The 16,626-nt window shown below is 42.3% G+C and overlaps 1 protein-coding gene and 1 long non-coding RNA gene across 10 annotated transcripts in view; one reads left to right on the top strand and one right to left on the bottom strand.

Annotated features, from left to right (window-relative positions):
- Positions 1-4,032: 4,032 nt before the first annotated feature.
- On the top strand, positions 4,033-14,229 carry LOC137603744 (uncharacterized). Of its 6 annotated transcripts, none has more exons than XR_011037319.1 (4): positions 4,033-4,204; positions 6,243-6,439; positions 6,756-6,844; positions 12,064-14,229. It is a non-coding gene; the product is annotated as an uncharacterized lncRNA (long non-coding RNA). The 6 variants fall into 6 exon arrangements; XR_011037318.1 differs by lacking the exon at positions 4,033-4,204 and adding an exon at positions 4,689-4,854; XR_011037320.1 differs by lacking the exon at positions 4,033-4,204 and adding an exon at positions 5,891-6,038.
- Positions 14,230-15,236: 1,007 nt separating this feature from the next.
- Positions 15,237-16,626, bottom strand: part of LOC137603724 (ETS homologous factor) — a 54,512-nt gene continuing 53,122 nt past the window's right edge. For 3 of the 4 annotated variants that reach the window (XM_068327459.1, XM_068327468.1, XM_068327452.1), the window contains 2 exons: positions 16,453-16,571; positions 15,237-16,226 (listed from right to left, as the gene is read on the bottom strand). In XM_068327459.1, the coding sequence (XP_068183560.1) occupies positions 15,663-16,226; positions 16,453-16,571 (683 nt within the window). In that variant the 3' untranslated portion in view covers positions 15,237-15,662. The remainder of the gene's footprint in view (positions 16,227-16,452; positions 16,572-16,626) is intronic. The other variant, XM_068327476.1, reaches the window with a different exon arrangement.

A 16,626-nucleotide genomic window follows, 5' to 3' on the forward strand; every position in this document is an offset into this window, starting at 1 on the left:
GTCATTGGAGCAGACTTCAATGGACATGTTGGTGCAGGAAACAGGTGAGGAGGAGGTGACGGGCAGTTTTGGTATCCAGGAGATGAATGCAGAAGGACAGATGGTAGTTGACCTTGCATAAAGGAAATGGCTGTAGTGAATACTTTCTTCCAGAAGAGGCAGGAACATAGGGTGACTTGTAAGAGTGGTGGTAAGAGCACACAGGTAGACTACATCTTGTGTAGACGTTGTAATCTGAAGGAGATCAGTGACTGCAAAGTAGTGGTAGGTGAGAGTGTAGCCAAAGAGCATAGGATGGTGGTGTGTAGGATGACTCTGGTGGTGAGGAAGATGAAGAGGGCAAAGGCAGAGCAGAAGACGAAATGGTGGAAGCTGAAAAAGGAAGAGTGTTGCATGACTTTTAGGAAGGAGTTAAGACAGGCTCTGGGTGGTCAGGAGGTGCTTCCAGATGACTGGACAAGTAATGTGAGCTAATGTGATCAGGGAGACAAGTAGGAGAGTACTTGGTGTGTCATCTGGGAGAAAAGTAGATAAGGAGACTTGGTGGTGGAATGAGGAGGTACAGGAGTGTATACTGAGCAAGAGGTTAGACCTCACTCCTCTCAGTGGAACACTGAGAGGACTGAGGAGAGTAGACAGGAGTACAGGGAGATGCAGCGTAAGGTGAAGGTAGAGGTAGCAAAGGCCAAACAAGGGGCTTATGATGACTTGTATGCTAGGTTGGACAGTAAGGAGGGAGAGACTGATCTATACAGGTTGGCAAGACAGAGAGACAGAGATGGGAAGGACGTGCAGCAGGTAAGGGTGATTAAGGATAGGGATGGAAGTTTATTGACAGGTGCCAGTAGTGTGATGGGAAGATGGAAAGAGTACTTTGAAGAGTTGATGAACGTGAAAAATGAGAGAGAACAAAGACTAGAAGAGGTGACTGCTGTGGACCAGGAAGTAGCAAAGATTAGTCCGGATGAAGTGAGGAGGGCACTGAAGAGGATGAAGAGTGGAAAGGCAGTCGGTCCTGATGATATACCTGTAGAGGTTTGCAAGTGTCTAGGAGAGGTGGCAGTAGAGTTTCTGACTGGGTTGTTCAACAGGATCTTAGATAGTGAGGAGATGTCCGAGGAATGGAGGAGAAGTGTGCTGGTGCCCATTTTTAAGAATAATGGAGACGTGCAACTACAGAGGAATAAAGGTGATGAGCCATACAATGAAGTTATGGGAAAGAGTAGTGGAATCTAGAGACAGTTGAGGAGATAACATTTTGGAAAGAGATCTAGAAGGCGTGGAAAACATACGCACCAACTGCAAGATGACTTTACCCTTGGTATTTGTGTTATTTTATCATTCAAGTTACTGTATGCAAAGCTAGAAGCAAAATTCTCATAATTAACTCAACTGTAATTAATCCATTCACTAATATAATACTGTGTGACGAGGATTACCACCAACATGTTATGAATTGTTATTTGGGCCTAAGTGTATCAATCCAAGAAATTAGTTCAAGATTTGTTTATAACTTGACAAAGAAATGATCATCAGATAACAGATAACAACAAAAAATAACAGCAACAAAAATAAAAATACTACTTTCCTGCTAATAATAATATTTTATTTCATTTCTTTTCTTATATTTTCAGTTTAGTTTAGTTTAGTTTAGTTTATAGTCAACACTACCAACAACAATAATAGCAAAAAGCTTGTTAAAAATCATAAATTGTTCTTCAAACGTGTTTTGGATTTATAGAAGACACTTGCTCATATTGGCCACCAGATGGCGCCTGTCAATTTTCTGGTTCAAATCCTGCCCCTGGTGGTAGATTAATCAGTGCCAGTGACAGCAGTGGCCTTTAATACTGTATATGAAGTGTTTTATGGATAAATATTTGTGAGCTTGTTAAACTTTTCACTGAGGCCTTTAATTTGATTATTAGTCGCGTGATCTCAGTTTTTAAAACACAAGTTGGCTTTACTAAGGTTCAAATATATAGGCCCACACCCCCCTAAATCACTCCCTGTTGGTACCCCATTAAGGTACCACAATGGGCACACTTGGACAGGAGTTTTTCAAACTTTTTTACAAACTGCGGAGAAACATGAACGACTTTGATCCACCTGTCGAGCAGCCTGAACACATGCTTTTCATTGATCTAGTTTAGAAATAACTGGTGCCCTGGTTCACTGAAGGCCATGGAGGAGTGTTTGGATCCCATCCATCACCCAAAGAAGCATCCCAGGTGAACAGTGTAGTTTACTTTTGCGCACGAGCAAACAGCTGATACATTTTTCCACATATAGGCATGTGGTAGCTTTTAGCAAACTACTATAAGCATGGGTCCAAATTGTCAATTAAAATGGATACTTCAATAATAACAGTAATTTTATTGTTATAATAATAATAATAATAATAATAATAATAACTATAATAATTATAATAATTATAATAATAAAACTTCATAAAAACAAATGTTACAGAGTGCCCCACAAATGAGGAGAAATGGAGGAAACAGGCAGTGGAATAAAATAACAGCTGAACCAAAAACACAAATCACTGATCAGCTATAGAAATGAGGGACAAGACGCTTTTTTTAATTTTAAGTTGCTATTGAAATAACAAGTAACTGTCATCGCAAATAAGCCTACAACATTTACAAAATGAAACCCCCCCCCCCCCAAAAAAATTGTATTGTATCTGAAAAGCTCTGGTTTTATTTTTTAATCACGTAATTACACTGTGAACATATCACTAAATGACATGTGACTGTGATGACAGAACATGTTATAATATGATAACAAATGGATAATAATATAGGAATTAGGTTGTTTAAGAGAGACTCATTAATACATTTCACACTATCTTCTTCTTTTCCTTTGGGCTTTTCCCTTCAGGGGTCGCCACAGCGAATCAGTTGCCTCCATCTAACCCTGTCTTCTGCATCTTCTTCTCTCACACCAGCTACCGCCATGTCCTCCCTCATTACATACATAAACCTCCTCTTTGGTCTTCCTCTAGGCCTCCTGCCTGGTAGTTCAAAACTCAGCATCCTTCTACCATTATATTCACTATCTCTCCTCTGGACATGTCCAAACCATCTCAGTCTGGCCTCTCTGACTTTATCTCCAAAACCTCTAACATGTGCTGTCCCTCTGATGTACTCATTCCTGATCCTATCCATCCTGGTCACTCCCAGAGAGAACCTCAGCATCTTCATCTCTGCTACCTCCAGCTCTGTCTCCTGTCTTTTCCTCAGTGACACTGTCTCTAGACCAAACAACATCGCTGGTCTCACCACAGTTTTGTACACCTTTCCTTTCATTTTAGCTGAAACTCTTCTATCACACATCACACCTGACACTTTCCTCCACCCGTTCCATCTTGCCTGGACACGCTTCTTCACCTCTTTTCCAGACTCTCCATTGCTCTGGACTGTTGTGTTTCTAATAAACTACTGCAGCAGCACAATCATAAATCCTAGTACACTAAATCAATCTAACTAGCAATACATCTTCAGTCTCATTCTGCGTGTGTGTGCTTGTGTGTGTGTGTGTGTGTGTGTGTGTGTATGTGTGTGTGTTTGTGTGCACATACATGTCTCTATGTAGTGAAAAAGAAGGGCCACTTTGCTGTATGATTTAAAATAATGTAAATATTTGCTTTGTAAAAAGTTCCTGTGCAAATTTGTCTGCACATACAAACAACTGAGCTGCTTGTGTTACCGACGCCAGGAAAAATACCAAAGCGAGTGTCCTTGTGTGAACTGGGTGTGATCACAGAAACACACAGTTATCTCATTCAGCTGTTTGAGGCAGTCTAACATCACAATCGTGGCACTAGCCTTTTGAAACTGCATCGTGCCCACAGCAATGATTAGCCTCTTTTTGGCATGAAGTCTACTTTATAATGCCTTACTGTTGGTTGTTAGCGTCGGAGGAATGTGTCAAAGAGTTCTCCCCTCCTGGGAGTGTGTGTGTCGTATAAGATAAAAATGCTTACAGTAGTGCATTCAGATAACAGTTGCCTCTGTACAGTATGGTCTAGCTGTGACTATATTTGCTCTCCCCTCCTTTTTTTCTTTTGCGAGGGGGACAGGAGAGTCAAGCATTGGACGCCTGCCAAAGGAGGCTGGTCCGCCATGCAGCTGAAAGTTTTACAAGCTGAGCAGGAAGAGACGCTCGGAGTGATCGAAGAAGAAAAGGAAGAAAAGAAACAGTGAGAGACATTTTAAGCTTTTCTCTCCTTCTCCCTGTCTCTCCCTTCTCTGCGTCTCTTTGCCGTATTATGTCTTGTTAAAGCCATACTGTATTTGCCCGCCTTTATTGGCAGGGGGTAAGTGCAGGGCTGGAGGACAGGATGGGGTGGGGTGGGGAGGGGAGGGGAGGGGAGGGGGGTGAGGACTTTGGGTTCAGAGAGTTCAGCTGAGGAGAGAAATAAATGCATAAACAACAAAGGAGACGTGACGTCAGGTCGAAGGGCTGTCCAACCTGCTGGCTGAATCTGAGCTTCCATGGAAGAACCGGATTGTATGCACCACGTGTGTGTGTGTGTGTGTTTGTGTGTGTGTGTGTGTGTGTGTGTGTGTGTGTGTGTGTGTGTGTGTGTGTGTGTGTGTGTGTGTGTGTGTGTACAGTATGAATGTGTGTCTGCCCATTGTCCTATACTTGACAAAATACTCCGCGTGGAGTTACAGCAGAGACGCCGGACCGTTTTGTGTCCACAGTGAGTGTTTGAGGAGTGGGAAGACCCTCCAGACGTGTGTGTGTGTGTGTGTGTGTGTGAATGTGCGTTTGGTCAGTTTGAACACTCAGCAACTAGAACCAAGTAAGAGGAATTAACTGTTTCATCTACCAAAGACACTTGACGTAAGTTTTGGGTGAAATGCATGTTTTTATCTAATGGGAGGGGAAAAAATAATTTTCTTTTCTAGAATCAAACAGCATTTTTTAAAATGACATCAGCGCAGATGTGAGCTCCTATTGGTTGGCTCTGCTTGGGATACCCGCTCAGGCGCTGGTGATTGGTATGCAAGCTTGCTACAGAGAACGTCGGCCATGTACGAACAGATGGATTTATATTTTCTCTCCTAATGATCGAGGTCATTTAGAGGCTGACGGCTCGCGCTGATCCAAGATCCGCATCGGTGTTCAAATGTCCCGTCGATGCGAGAATGCAAAGGGGAGAACCTGGGACAGACGCCAACAGCAGTGGGGAAAAAAGTACATTCTCTTGACATATCCACCCTCCTTGCTCATTGATTCACTTAGCTGAAACTCCCTCAATCCTCCTCCCACTTATAGAGGGCAGATATCATCCCCCTGATGGAGGGAGAGGACAAATTAACAGAAGGATAAAGGGAGACGCGAAGGAGAATAGAGATGTCAAACAAACAAAAAAAGACACTGACCTACCGGGAGTCGTCTCTGAATCAAGAGAACTTGTCTACAGTTTTGGACCAGTTTAAGAATTCAAATCTCGAGCCAATTTGAAACTCTATTTTTTATTTATTTATTTATTTAACAGTTTTTTGATCTATCGATTGTGCAAATATGGTGAGTTGGAACAATATGGCAGAATTTTCTGGATCTGCCCGTCTCCCTCTGCCATCTGTCTGTCGCTGCGGGATTGCAAAGAAGTGTAGCACAAGAGAAGTGTCTTTAGGACGTTAGGATGATTAACACCAGAGTGCTCCCAGCTGTTGTCTCACAGTTTTGTGTCACCGCATCTCCTCACGACAGTTTTACCCCCCCCCCCCTCCTTGGCTTTCTTTTTTTTTCTTCATCTTTCTGTATCTTACTCTCTTAACTCTTTTTCTCGGACTCCTCCTCTTTCTAATCCTCCTCTCTTGCTACAGCATGACCCTCCCTTCCTCTTTCCGTGTCTCTACAACCCACCCCCTCTCCTCCTCCTCCTCCTCCTCCTCCTCATCCTCTCCCCTTTTTCTCCCCTTCCCTCTTGGCAGCGGTGCCAAAATGGGCAGGCGGACTGAGGCAAACACAGCGCAGGGCAAGAGCAGAAGGCCATCCAAAGCGCTGGCGAAATTGATTATGTGTGTGTTTGTGTTTTGAAGTGTCCCGCATCTGTCTGCGTTGTCTGTTTGTCTCTGTTTCGGCACACATGCAGCAGGAAGTAGCGTGACTCTATTAGGAGTCCGGTAGGGACGTTTTTTCTGCTTTTTTTTTTTTTTTTTTTTTTTTTTGTACACGGTGTGTTTGATACCTTGGCTTGTGTGTTGTGTTTGTGTGTGTAACAGGGCTGTGTTTGAGCAGACGTCCCTCTGTCACCCTGTGTACGGACAGACGCACTCACGCCAGTAGGAGGAGATTGTGGGAAGGGGGTGTAGCTCTCGGAGGGTGTGCTCTACTCCTCTCTTTTTCCTTCTTCCCGCCATCACGGCCCTCTTCTCCTCCAGTCCTCCGGCCCAGCCCGCCGCTCACGTACAAGCTCCAGGTATTTTTATTTTTATTTTTTTTAATCGTGCAACACCTCTTGCCATCTTTCTTAACTGCTCTCGGAACCTTTCTTCTTCGGGTCCCTTCTCACCCTCTCACTCCGTCCTTTTTATCGTGGTCTTCCTCCTTGTAAACGTGTCTGTCGTCGTCGGTTGCCACTCCGCAATCCGCTCACCGCCATTTTCGTTCAGTGGACATCAGAAACTTTTATTCAGCTCAGAGTGACTCAGTGACTCCCTGCTGACCATCTTTTTTCTTCTTCCTCCTCCATTAACAATTTTTTTCCCCCATCATCCCCTCTGTTTCTGCTCCAGGACAGGCTGGCTGTGACTGGGTGGTGACCTGTCTTTCAGTGGCTTTCTGTGCTGAACAGGTGTCTCGTACCACACCGACAGGAGGAAGGGTAGGCCTTCTTACTTTCTTCCTGCCCTCTATGGGTTGACTGGACAAGAGCGCCTGTTGTGTTCAGGTCGGTACACGTTGAGCCGCTGACCAGTATTGATGACCTGAACCCACAAGACTCTTGGCAGGTTTTTTTTTTTAAAATCGCCCAAGGCGTTTATGATCGCTAATATGAGGACAATGTTTTTGCGTTGTGTCCTTCATATGCCGTTTTTTGCCACTGTGTCTACGCAGACACGTCGCGTTTGCTTCAAACTATCATTTAGGTATAAATGTTGCATGTGTTAAGTTTGTCTATCTGTGATATAGAGGAGCAAGGGTTTATTTTACACGCTGGCAACAGTAATGTTTGTCTTGACACTGCGTCACAGGTTGCCGTTTATGATACTTTGCACTCAAGACAAAACTGAGATAGGAAACAGTTTTCCGACAGATGGACGCTGTTTTTTTGCGCCAAAATGTAGTGTGTTTTCGTGTTGTTCAGTGTTAATTTTTAAATTTAATCAGCACAGTTATTTATCGGCTTTCTTAGAAAGAAAAGAAACGGGAGGATTGGAACATAACCTACAAGAAACCATTATTCTGTTACATCGGATATTTTATTCAGGGACCCTGTCGTCAAATAAAAGCGAAATACTCGTGATTAGCGCCTCTGATTAGATAAAACAGGATAAGGATACCAATCAACGACTGATTCGATCTTTTCAACTACTTTTAGTGGAGGAACTTTCTACGTTCGAATCACGTATATTATCTGTAAGTTTTATCTACATCTAAATCCTATTTTCGTCAGTATTTTATCTTGATCTGAATACTAGTTGGTTAAAATGGCGCCTTCGTGCCACGTGTTTCAATATGGGGCAGACCCTTTTAACATGCCCCTCACAATTTGTGGGTATACCACTCCTAATTCCTCTGCACCACCCTCTGTCATTTCGAGTCCTTAGCTGTGGCGTGAGGTAGTGCATTATTTGGGAGAAAAAGAACCGAAATGACCTTTGTTTCTCTGCTGACATATGACCGTGATGAAAACAAAATGAAGAAGCTCGAGAAAAAGAGAGTACAAGGGTTACAGAGAAAGAGAGAGGGAGGAGTGGGAGAGCTATTTCTCCGCCCCTCTCTTTATCCTCAGATGAACTTATCATGTTGCTTCATAATGTTTGTGAGTCAGGCTTACTTCCTGTATTCAACCTCAACATAGCTGATTGGTTGATATCTTGACTGACCGGCCACAGTTTTTTGCAGCGAAGCAACAGGAAGTTTCTCTTCTCATGCAGGAAGCTGCAGCTGGTTGTGTCCTGACATACGACACACGCGCTCCTTCTGAATTTGCATGTGCAACCCTCTTTGAAAGGGCATCATTTCAAAGTGTGTTTGTGTATGCATGCGCGTGTTTGCATACGGCCTGCTCGGTCTGGCATTATCAAATGCTCTAACATGTGGGCGTGTAGAAACATGCCAGACCAGGCATCCGAGCTATCAGAAACATTTGAAACCATGGTAACCACACATCAGGACATCAACCAAAGCATAGACAAGTGGGGGGGGGGAGAAAGAGATTAGGAAGAATAAATGAGAAGAAGAAAAAACAATGATGTTCAATTCCATCATTCAGAAATATCAGAAACAAATACATATTTTTAAAAAAAAGCATCAATAAAGTTGGGCCAAACTGAATATTTTAATCTAAAAATTGCGTATTTACAAAAGTGGAATAAATGTGGTACTTTTTACATTTACAAATACAAATTGTTCCACTTCGCTCCACTTCTGTGGGTGTGTCTGTGGTTGAAATAGTTGGTGGACATTGTGATAGTCAACACAATAGTCCTTTATACTCCTGTCTTATTTGGGTCATACTATCTTTTCATCAAACACCTTGCCCTACATGTTTACTCAGCACTAATGCCGAGTTAAAGATTCATGTGTACTGCTCTCTATCTTAAAAAAAAAAAATCACTGGAGATGATTGCAAAAGACCAGAAGCGTTTTGAGACGAGCTTCGTTCACGTACGCGAGCCAGACAACTGCGCCGTGTTGGGTCTGTCAGGTTGTGCGTGAGCACATTTCGTAAGGTAGCGCACGTCTGTTGTGAGCATGAGCCTCGTGTTTACATTTGGTTAATTGGGATATACAGACCCCTCAGAGCGGGCACCGTTCCAGGTGGGCACCAAAGAAGGCTGGATAATCCTGCCCGTCATTCCTGTAATGTAATAATCAGTCGTTCCGTTGAGGGAGGGGCGCAGAGGAAAGAGCAGGAATGAGAGAATCTGCATTGAGGATCAGCCTCCTATCGTTTATCTGACAGATACCTGAACACAAGTTTAAAACAAGTTTAAGAAAACACATTCCCTTCATCTTTTTTGACTGTGGGAATTCTTCGTCCTGTCGTTTATTGTGTGGCATGCTTCCTCTGCCAACCCCTGCCGCTCCTCCTCCTCCTCCCCCTCCTCCTCGTCCTCCTCCTCTGCCCACCATCACCACCTCCTCTTACTTCCTCATTGAAATTCTGCCTAGCACATAAACACTGCCATTCTTGGCACAAAGCTCGGAGAGAGAGAGAGAGAAAGAGAGAGAGAGAGAGAGAGAACACAAGAACCTATACCAATCGTCTGGTGTCCCGTCCATTGTGTCTGCCAGACGTTGAGCCCGTCTCGTGGACGAAGAAGGGACGAGGAAATCCAATAGGTATTTCCCTGCCTCTTCTTCCTGCAAATATATACTTCAGATCTGAAGAAATTTTGTTAGCCAATGAGTATGCGGTGTCTGTTTTTGAAATTGCTTTTTAATTTCTGTGATTTTAATAATTTGTATTTGGTGGGGAATAAATGTGAAAAATCTCTTTCTACTGTAACTCCTGTTATCTTGTTTCCGTTAAAGCTTATACAGTGTCTGTGGGGTTGTTGTTCTTTGTTTCCTGTTTGATAGCACGTCAGATTAATATCGGATGTAAAATTGTGATAATAAACACTGGCAATTTTGGTTAGGCCCCTTTTGATTATGTTCTGATTATATTTTTTTCTTTTTAAAGTTCTATGTCGTAGTTGCAGCCATATTACAAAAGGGTTTTATTTGAAGCTTTGGATGTAACACACAGGATACACGATCATTTATAGACGATGCTCTTGTGGATATATTTGAGTGTTATAGAAAAAGATAAAATTTCTGCAGCGACAACCAGGCTCAAGTTTGTGGAAAACGAAATAAATCCATTTAATTGTTAGCCAAAGACAGACCGACTTGCTAAAACAGGAAAAACATCCTGTCGTCACAGTGGAGCAGTGTTATCAGAGGGGCAAGTGAGGACAAGGTCTTTGGCTCGTGAAAGAAAAAATACTGTAATGAATTTATTACCATTTAGTCAAATCTACTGTAACACACACACACACACACACACACACACACACACACACACACACACACACACACACACACACACACACACACAGGCTGACAAATACCAGCTCTGGTCACATTTCGTTGACCTCTCTTCGACATTCTGTCAGCTGTCTGTTCACCTTTTTTTTTTTTTTTGATCTGTTGACAGACAATAATTTCACCCAGCAGGGCAAAGTGTGCCCCCTTTTTTATGTGCCTTAGACAAAGTCCGTGACCACAGACAACAGTGCCTCACATGACAAAAGCTCTCATGACCGACTTAGTTTGGCTTCAGTGTTTCCAAAACAATCAGGAGTTGTGAGGCAAAGGGGAAACACCGTTTTTTTTGTGTGTTTTTTTTCGTTGTCTAACACAGAATTCAACACGAGTTCAGTGGAATTGTTTTTCTATTTGAGGCCACGCTCAGACGTCCTGTTAAATTTTCGTTAATTTGATGAATTTCCCTGAGTGCGTTCTCTTATATGGCGATTACTCTGTTTTCCCCTTGTCCTACAAATACAGCTCCAGCCAGGGGGGGACGTTTCTCGGCGACCAAACGGGGTTTGGTAGATCTTGCCCTGGCACTGGTAGCAGATCTGGGCGTCACGCCAACCCACCCCTTCACTTCCCTTCTGTCCTCTCCGGCCTTCTGTGATCAGACTAGCGGCGTCTACTGCATGCTAACTACAGGCCGGTCTGGAACCGAGTCTCAGGAGTTGTGGCTGTTTGCTAATTCATGCAAGCGCTGCACCTCCTAACCCCGACTCTGTCTGTCAGGTCTGGTGTGTCGTCTGGCGCTCCTTAACCCTTCAGCCATTCCCATGTTAACCTCCCATCCCATCTCACTCTTTGTCGCAGAAAAGTTAAAAATTGAGCTGACTGAGATTTTATTCAAGGAATAAAAAAAAGTTTTCGAAACGAAAAAAAAAATAATTATCTGCTTGAAATATAAATATCTCATTAAATTTAAATTTAAATTCCAAATAAATTCAGGGGTGGATCTACGTTATAATTGCCTTTGTGTGTGTCGTCAATAAAGTCTGTCTTCTGGATCTGTTGGCTTCCTCTCAGTGCGCGGCGCGATTGATTCTCCATTACTCTTGAACGAATGAACGTTCTCTCTCAATTGTGATACAAACACGCCCAGAAAGCAATCTCCGAAAGATACACCGCTAATTTTTTTTTTTTTTTTTAAAAAGCACCTAACATGGCCGATACGCCAGCGCCATTTTGTGTGTTTCCTCATTGCGTTTTTTGGGGGCAGAAAAACCAGCCTTGTTTTCAATCAGGCGGCAGCTGGAGGAAGCCATGTTTGCAGGCATGTGTGCGCCTACCTTCGCCTGAGAAGCAGCAGCCAGCCTTCGTAAGGGATTGCCCGGTGGAATGAGCTCAGTTTTTGGCAAATATCAAAACAAGTTCCGGGCAGAGACAAGCAGTTTCGTTTTTTTTCCCCCGTCTTTCACTCACAAACCAGAACCGCCGCAAGCCATTCGCTTGTTTTTAGGGGCTTTTACACCTTCATGCTAACACTGACCGATGTCTGCTTAAAGCTTCTTTTGTTTTCTTTGATTTCCTTTAACAGATGGGGTTTCTTAAAAAAAAATAAAATAAAAAAGCGATCATTGACAACAGGCCTGTCTTCAAAATCCCTCACAACTTTTTCCCCAGGAATAAAACCAAAGAATCAGAGCTAATAGTAAAAATTCAATTCTAAGGACTAACTTTTTACACGCAAGTCTGACATGTAAAACAAAGATACACTTCTACATTTCCTCAGAGTTAGGTGTACTTTATATTGAAGGTTACTTAACGCACTTTTCCTTTTCCTTTTTGCCGTTGCAGGAGTGTTGCGTTTGGATCTTTGACTGGAGCAACATGGATGCTGTCCTTGGGGCTGAGGTAGTAGATTGAATAGTTGTGGGGTTGTGTAACCTCTTTTTGAGATAACTATACAATCTACTGTCTTTCCCAAGGAGACAGCTGAGTCAGCCACTCGCCAACAGTCATCTCCAGATGGGCACCTCTTTGTTTTCTTGGGGGTTTTTTTCTTACTAGAACAGGTGAATTAGGCTTCATGTTCTCTAGCAGGACGACCGTATGTGGTGTGTTTGATTTGGACTCTGTCAGGGTGAGGTAGTAGGTTGTATAGTTTGGTGGGTGGGATTGTACCCCGCTCAGGTGATAACTATACAGTCTATTGCCTTCCTTGAGGAGCTCACTGAACACTCGTGAAAGTCTGACACACTCTCAAGGTAAAGTATCATGTTTATTCTTAAGTTTCAGTGAAAAGTAAATACAGTAGATGCATACTGCAGAACCGAATAGATGCATTGAGCGAAACTGTTAGAGTGACTTAAAAGTGTAGAGAACAATAAAGTTATACTTGCCTCGAATCTGTTGTGCAGAAATCAGTGAATTTAATTTTGACTGTCACTCGTAATTTCTGATGCAGCCATGCTCCCTGGACGGCAGCGGCCTGGACGATTGTGGCGTTAGAGCGCCCTCTACTGGGGGCATGTGAGAACTTCCAAAGAGGAAGGGAAACTACAACTAGGCCGATTTTCAGACACTTTCTGGCCGTCTTTACGTTTTTCACTTCATTTTCTTGTCATGATTGAGTGACCACATCCCTGTCGTTTATCAAAACTATCAACTCATCTGAACCAGGCAAACAGTTTGCCTTTTGAGCACTCAGAGGAACCAGTATGCACGTGTAGACGTCTGTAGGTCATCATGGATCCTAAGATTCCTCACAGACTGACCACAGAAATTCACAATTGATGAAAACACCTCCACCAGCTTCTTAAACACAGTCTCTTTCAATGAACTTCATACTTCTCTTAACTCCAAAGAGCTAAACTCCTGTGTTTACCTTATCACTGATTTTGCACCCAACCACTCCCTGCTCCCTCCAAATTTACATAATTTATGTGCAAACTCATTTTTATCAGCATGAGCGTCTGTCCTGATCATTCACTCCCCTTTGCTCTCCTGCTCCAACCAATAAATGTAGGGAGGCACAGTCCCAGACAATCTCCTCTTATGGAATACTCAAAATTTTAAATCACACATCGATAATCTGCCTGATTTTCAATGATTCTGACATGATTTACAAGCTCAAGGTTAATTCTCCAACCCGGTGGTTTGAGGACCTGCTCCTTCACATCTCAAGATCTATCAACATGATTGTAGACTGCAGATGGCATTTCATATACACAGAGATAGAACATGTGGAGAGCCTTCATCATAACTCTAAGAGAGAATATTGATGAGACCGGTAACACCCATTGACACTGTGAGACACACACTGATCTAATGCTGTGTTTACTGATTTTTTCTTTGCAATTTTAATATTTGTCTTGATCCCATGATCTGGTTTCACTCAACCCTCTGAGCCCTGAAGTCATGCTGGCCTGATACAAACCAGAGCCTGGCAACGTTCACGTTATAGATGTAATGTTTCAATGACATTTATATTAAATGTTACATAATCTGGTAAGTTAAGACTTAGTGTTCATATTTCAGTCATCCTACCCATTAAAGAAAAGCTAAACCATTTTTCTGTGGTATAATTACAATTTTTTTTAAAAAGCCTTAAGGTGTAATAAAACCTCAAATGATTACTGGAAACTTTCAAACTATATTTTGTGTTTGACTGAAAACCTCCTGACAGAGGCCTCTAACATATGGACTTATTTCCTCCTGATCCACACAGGTTAGGTTAGGTTAGCTGTCTGTTCTCCACCAACGAACTTGTTTGTCTCCATGAGGATAATTTATATTTATCTTCCTGATGACACCCCCCCCCCCGTATTTTGGCATAATCCTGTTGGATTTCAGGGATGCGATAAGCATAGATCACCAGGTTGACCGATGAGTTGGCTTGTGACTGAAGAATACCTGGGGAAAAAAAGGATTGGCTACTGTCAGATTTTAGTGAAACTGCTGGTAAGTATCTGTAAATGATACATTTGTGGGGGGTTGAGCCAAGCAAAAAATAAAGGAGCGAACCCCGGGAAACAGGAAAGGGTCCAGTCACTCACACACACACACACACACACACACACACACACACACACACACACACACACACACACACACACACACACACACACACACACACACACACACACACACACACACACACACACACACACACACACACACACACACAGCTGTCTACAAACTCCTTTGTGTGGCCAGGGCTTCATATCTGAGAGTGAGGGTTGAAACATAAAGAATGTGAAAATGATTATTTCTACAAATAAAAATCTGAATTTTGTACCAACAAACCTGCATTGAGGCCCAACCTACCAAGGCAACAGGTCACAGGAATCAGCCCTTTCTAAGATGGTGTAAACCACCCAGCTCCATTCAGCCTTCATCAAAACGTGAAGCCAAGGGGAGACAGAGAAGCTAAGAGTCAAGAAGAGCAGGTTTGCTCAAAGGCTGCAGACAGGTAGAAGAAATTCCACAGCAGAGTCCAACATAGTCATGTGTTTGCTGTTCGGGTGGTGTGATTGTTCCTTCAGCTCATTGCTTCAAATGACCAGAAGAGTGTGTCACAGATCCTTTTATACGCAGACATGCACTCCATTTACAAACCATCTGTATTTCATCAGTAAGAGAAAATGTTTTCGTCACTCTGACGGAAGCTTTGAAGGAAAAGACTACAAGACAAGCCTTTAGCCATTAATCTTTTAATTTAGAAAGTGTAGAAATAATATTTGAAAAATAAGAAAATATCCCCATTATAAAAAAAATACACACACACATACAGTATATACTGTGTATATATATATATATATATATATATATATATATATATATATATATATATATATATATATATATATATATATATACGTAGATGGATGGATAAAACAAGTAAATCATTTAAATCCAGGAGTTTTTTTTAACATTTTTTTTAGATTTATTTTTTCATCTTAAAAAAACCCAAACATTTCTGCACAAACAAGTCATAATTAAACAAATGATGTGAAGAACAACAAAGATCTCATATCTGCTGAATATATGCAATATGCAATCACAAAAAAAGAAAAGCACAACTTCCATTTTAAGAATGATTTTAAGTTCCACTTATAAAGTAGATATTTTGTGATAACCTTTTAGATTTACTTTTTTTTTTAATGTCAGCTGAGTTTTTTTTGTGGTTTTTTTTTGCACATTGCTCATCCAATCAGCTTTCCGGAATGACAAGCAACATTTCCTTTTTGCTCCGTATACCATCTCCATGATGGTCCTGTATCTACAGAACAATCTGATTGTGTTTCATCTTCTTTTCAAATACTCAGTATTATTTTTTTTAATGCACATTATAGAATTAGCATCAGGAAACACTAGTGCCAACACATGGATTTTCTCTAATAACCATCGTGCTTATTCTATTTTTATAGTTATGCACACTCTTTTCAAGCTTCCTACGCATTGGTCGAGTCTCCTCTCAAGCCTCGCAGGGTCTTCTCATTGAACCGATACGTGAGCTTCCTCTTCACCTTCTGAATCTCACCAGTGCGGGAGTAGTTCCTCAGCGCACGTGCCATCTTCTGATAGGTCATGGTCTTGCGGTTGCCCTTCCTCCGGCCCCAAAGCTGTGCCAAGTGCTCCTTATTTTGGGATGAGAACTGAAAGGTGCCGGCTGAGGACTGGACCCACCAGATGCAGCTCCGCATTGATGGTGTCTGGAGCATCTCAAACAGGAACTGGAACAAGCGCTCCTTCCTTTTTCCTGCAAAGGAGGAAGTCAGTCTGAATATTAGATGATGATGACTAATTGGTGTGTGTATGCAGGCAAGGATAAGGCATGTGTGAGCGTTTGTGTGCGGACCTGAAAGTGGGGCAAGAGGCCGGGAATCTCTGTCCGTCCCGGTTCCTCTGTCGGACAAAGGTGATGGGGAGTCCTGGTATTCCAGGTACTGGGAGCCACTAGACTGGGAGTCTGAGTCAATGTACACAGGTTCCTCGTAGGAGTATGTGACGCAGTCCTGAAGATGATAAATACAACAGACAAATTAATAATTCACAAATGCAATAATTAGATCACAATTAGAGCCAGTCATGCTGACTTATTGATTAACTTTAATTCATTTCAACGAGGCAAATCAAAGAAAGGATTTTTGTCAGCTTGAACTCTTCCTCAAAAAACACATTTAACTCCATTCAGCTGGGAAAGAAGAAATTAGTCTAAGCGTCTACGATCCTTAACCTCACCCATTGGTTGTCATGGGAACTAGCCCACGTAGAAGACATGTCTCGATCTCCGTATTCCTCATTGGGGGTGTGAGAGCCACAGTGCCACTCATATGGATACTGACCCAACCAGCTATTCACTAAAGATGCAGAAAAAAAAACACCTGTAAAAGTTCTGCAAATATACTCGGACTT

Source organism: Antennarius striatus, chromosome 2, assembly GCF_040054535.1.
Source record: "Antennarius striatus isolate MH-2024 chromosome 2, ASM4005453v1, whole genome shotgun sequence".
NCBI lineage: Eukaryota > Metazoa > Chordata > Actinopteri > Lophiiformes > Antennariidae > Antennarius > Antennarius striatus.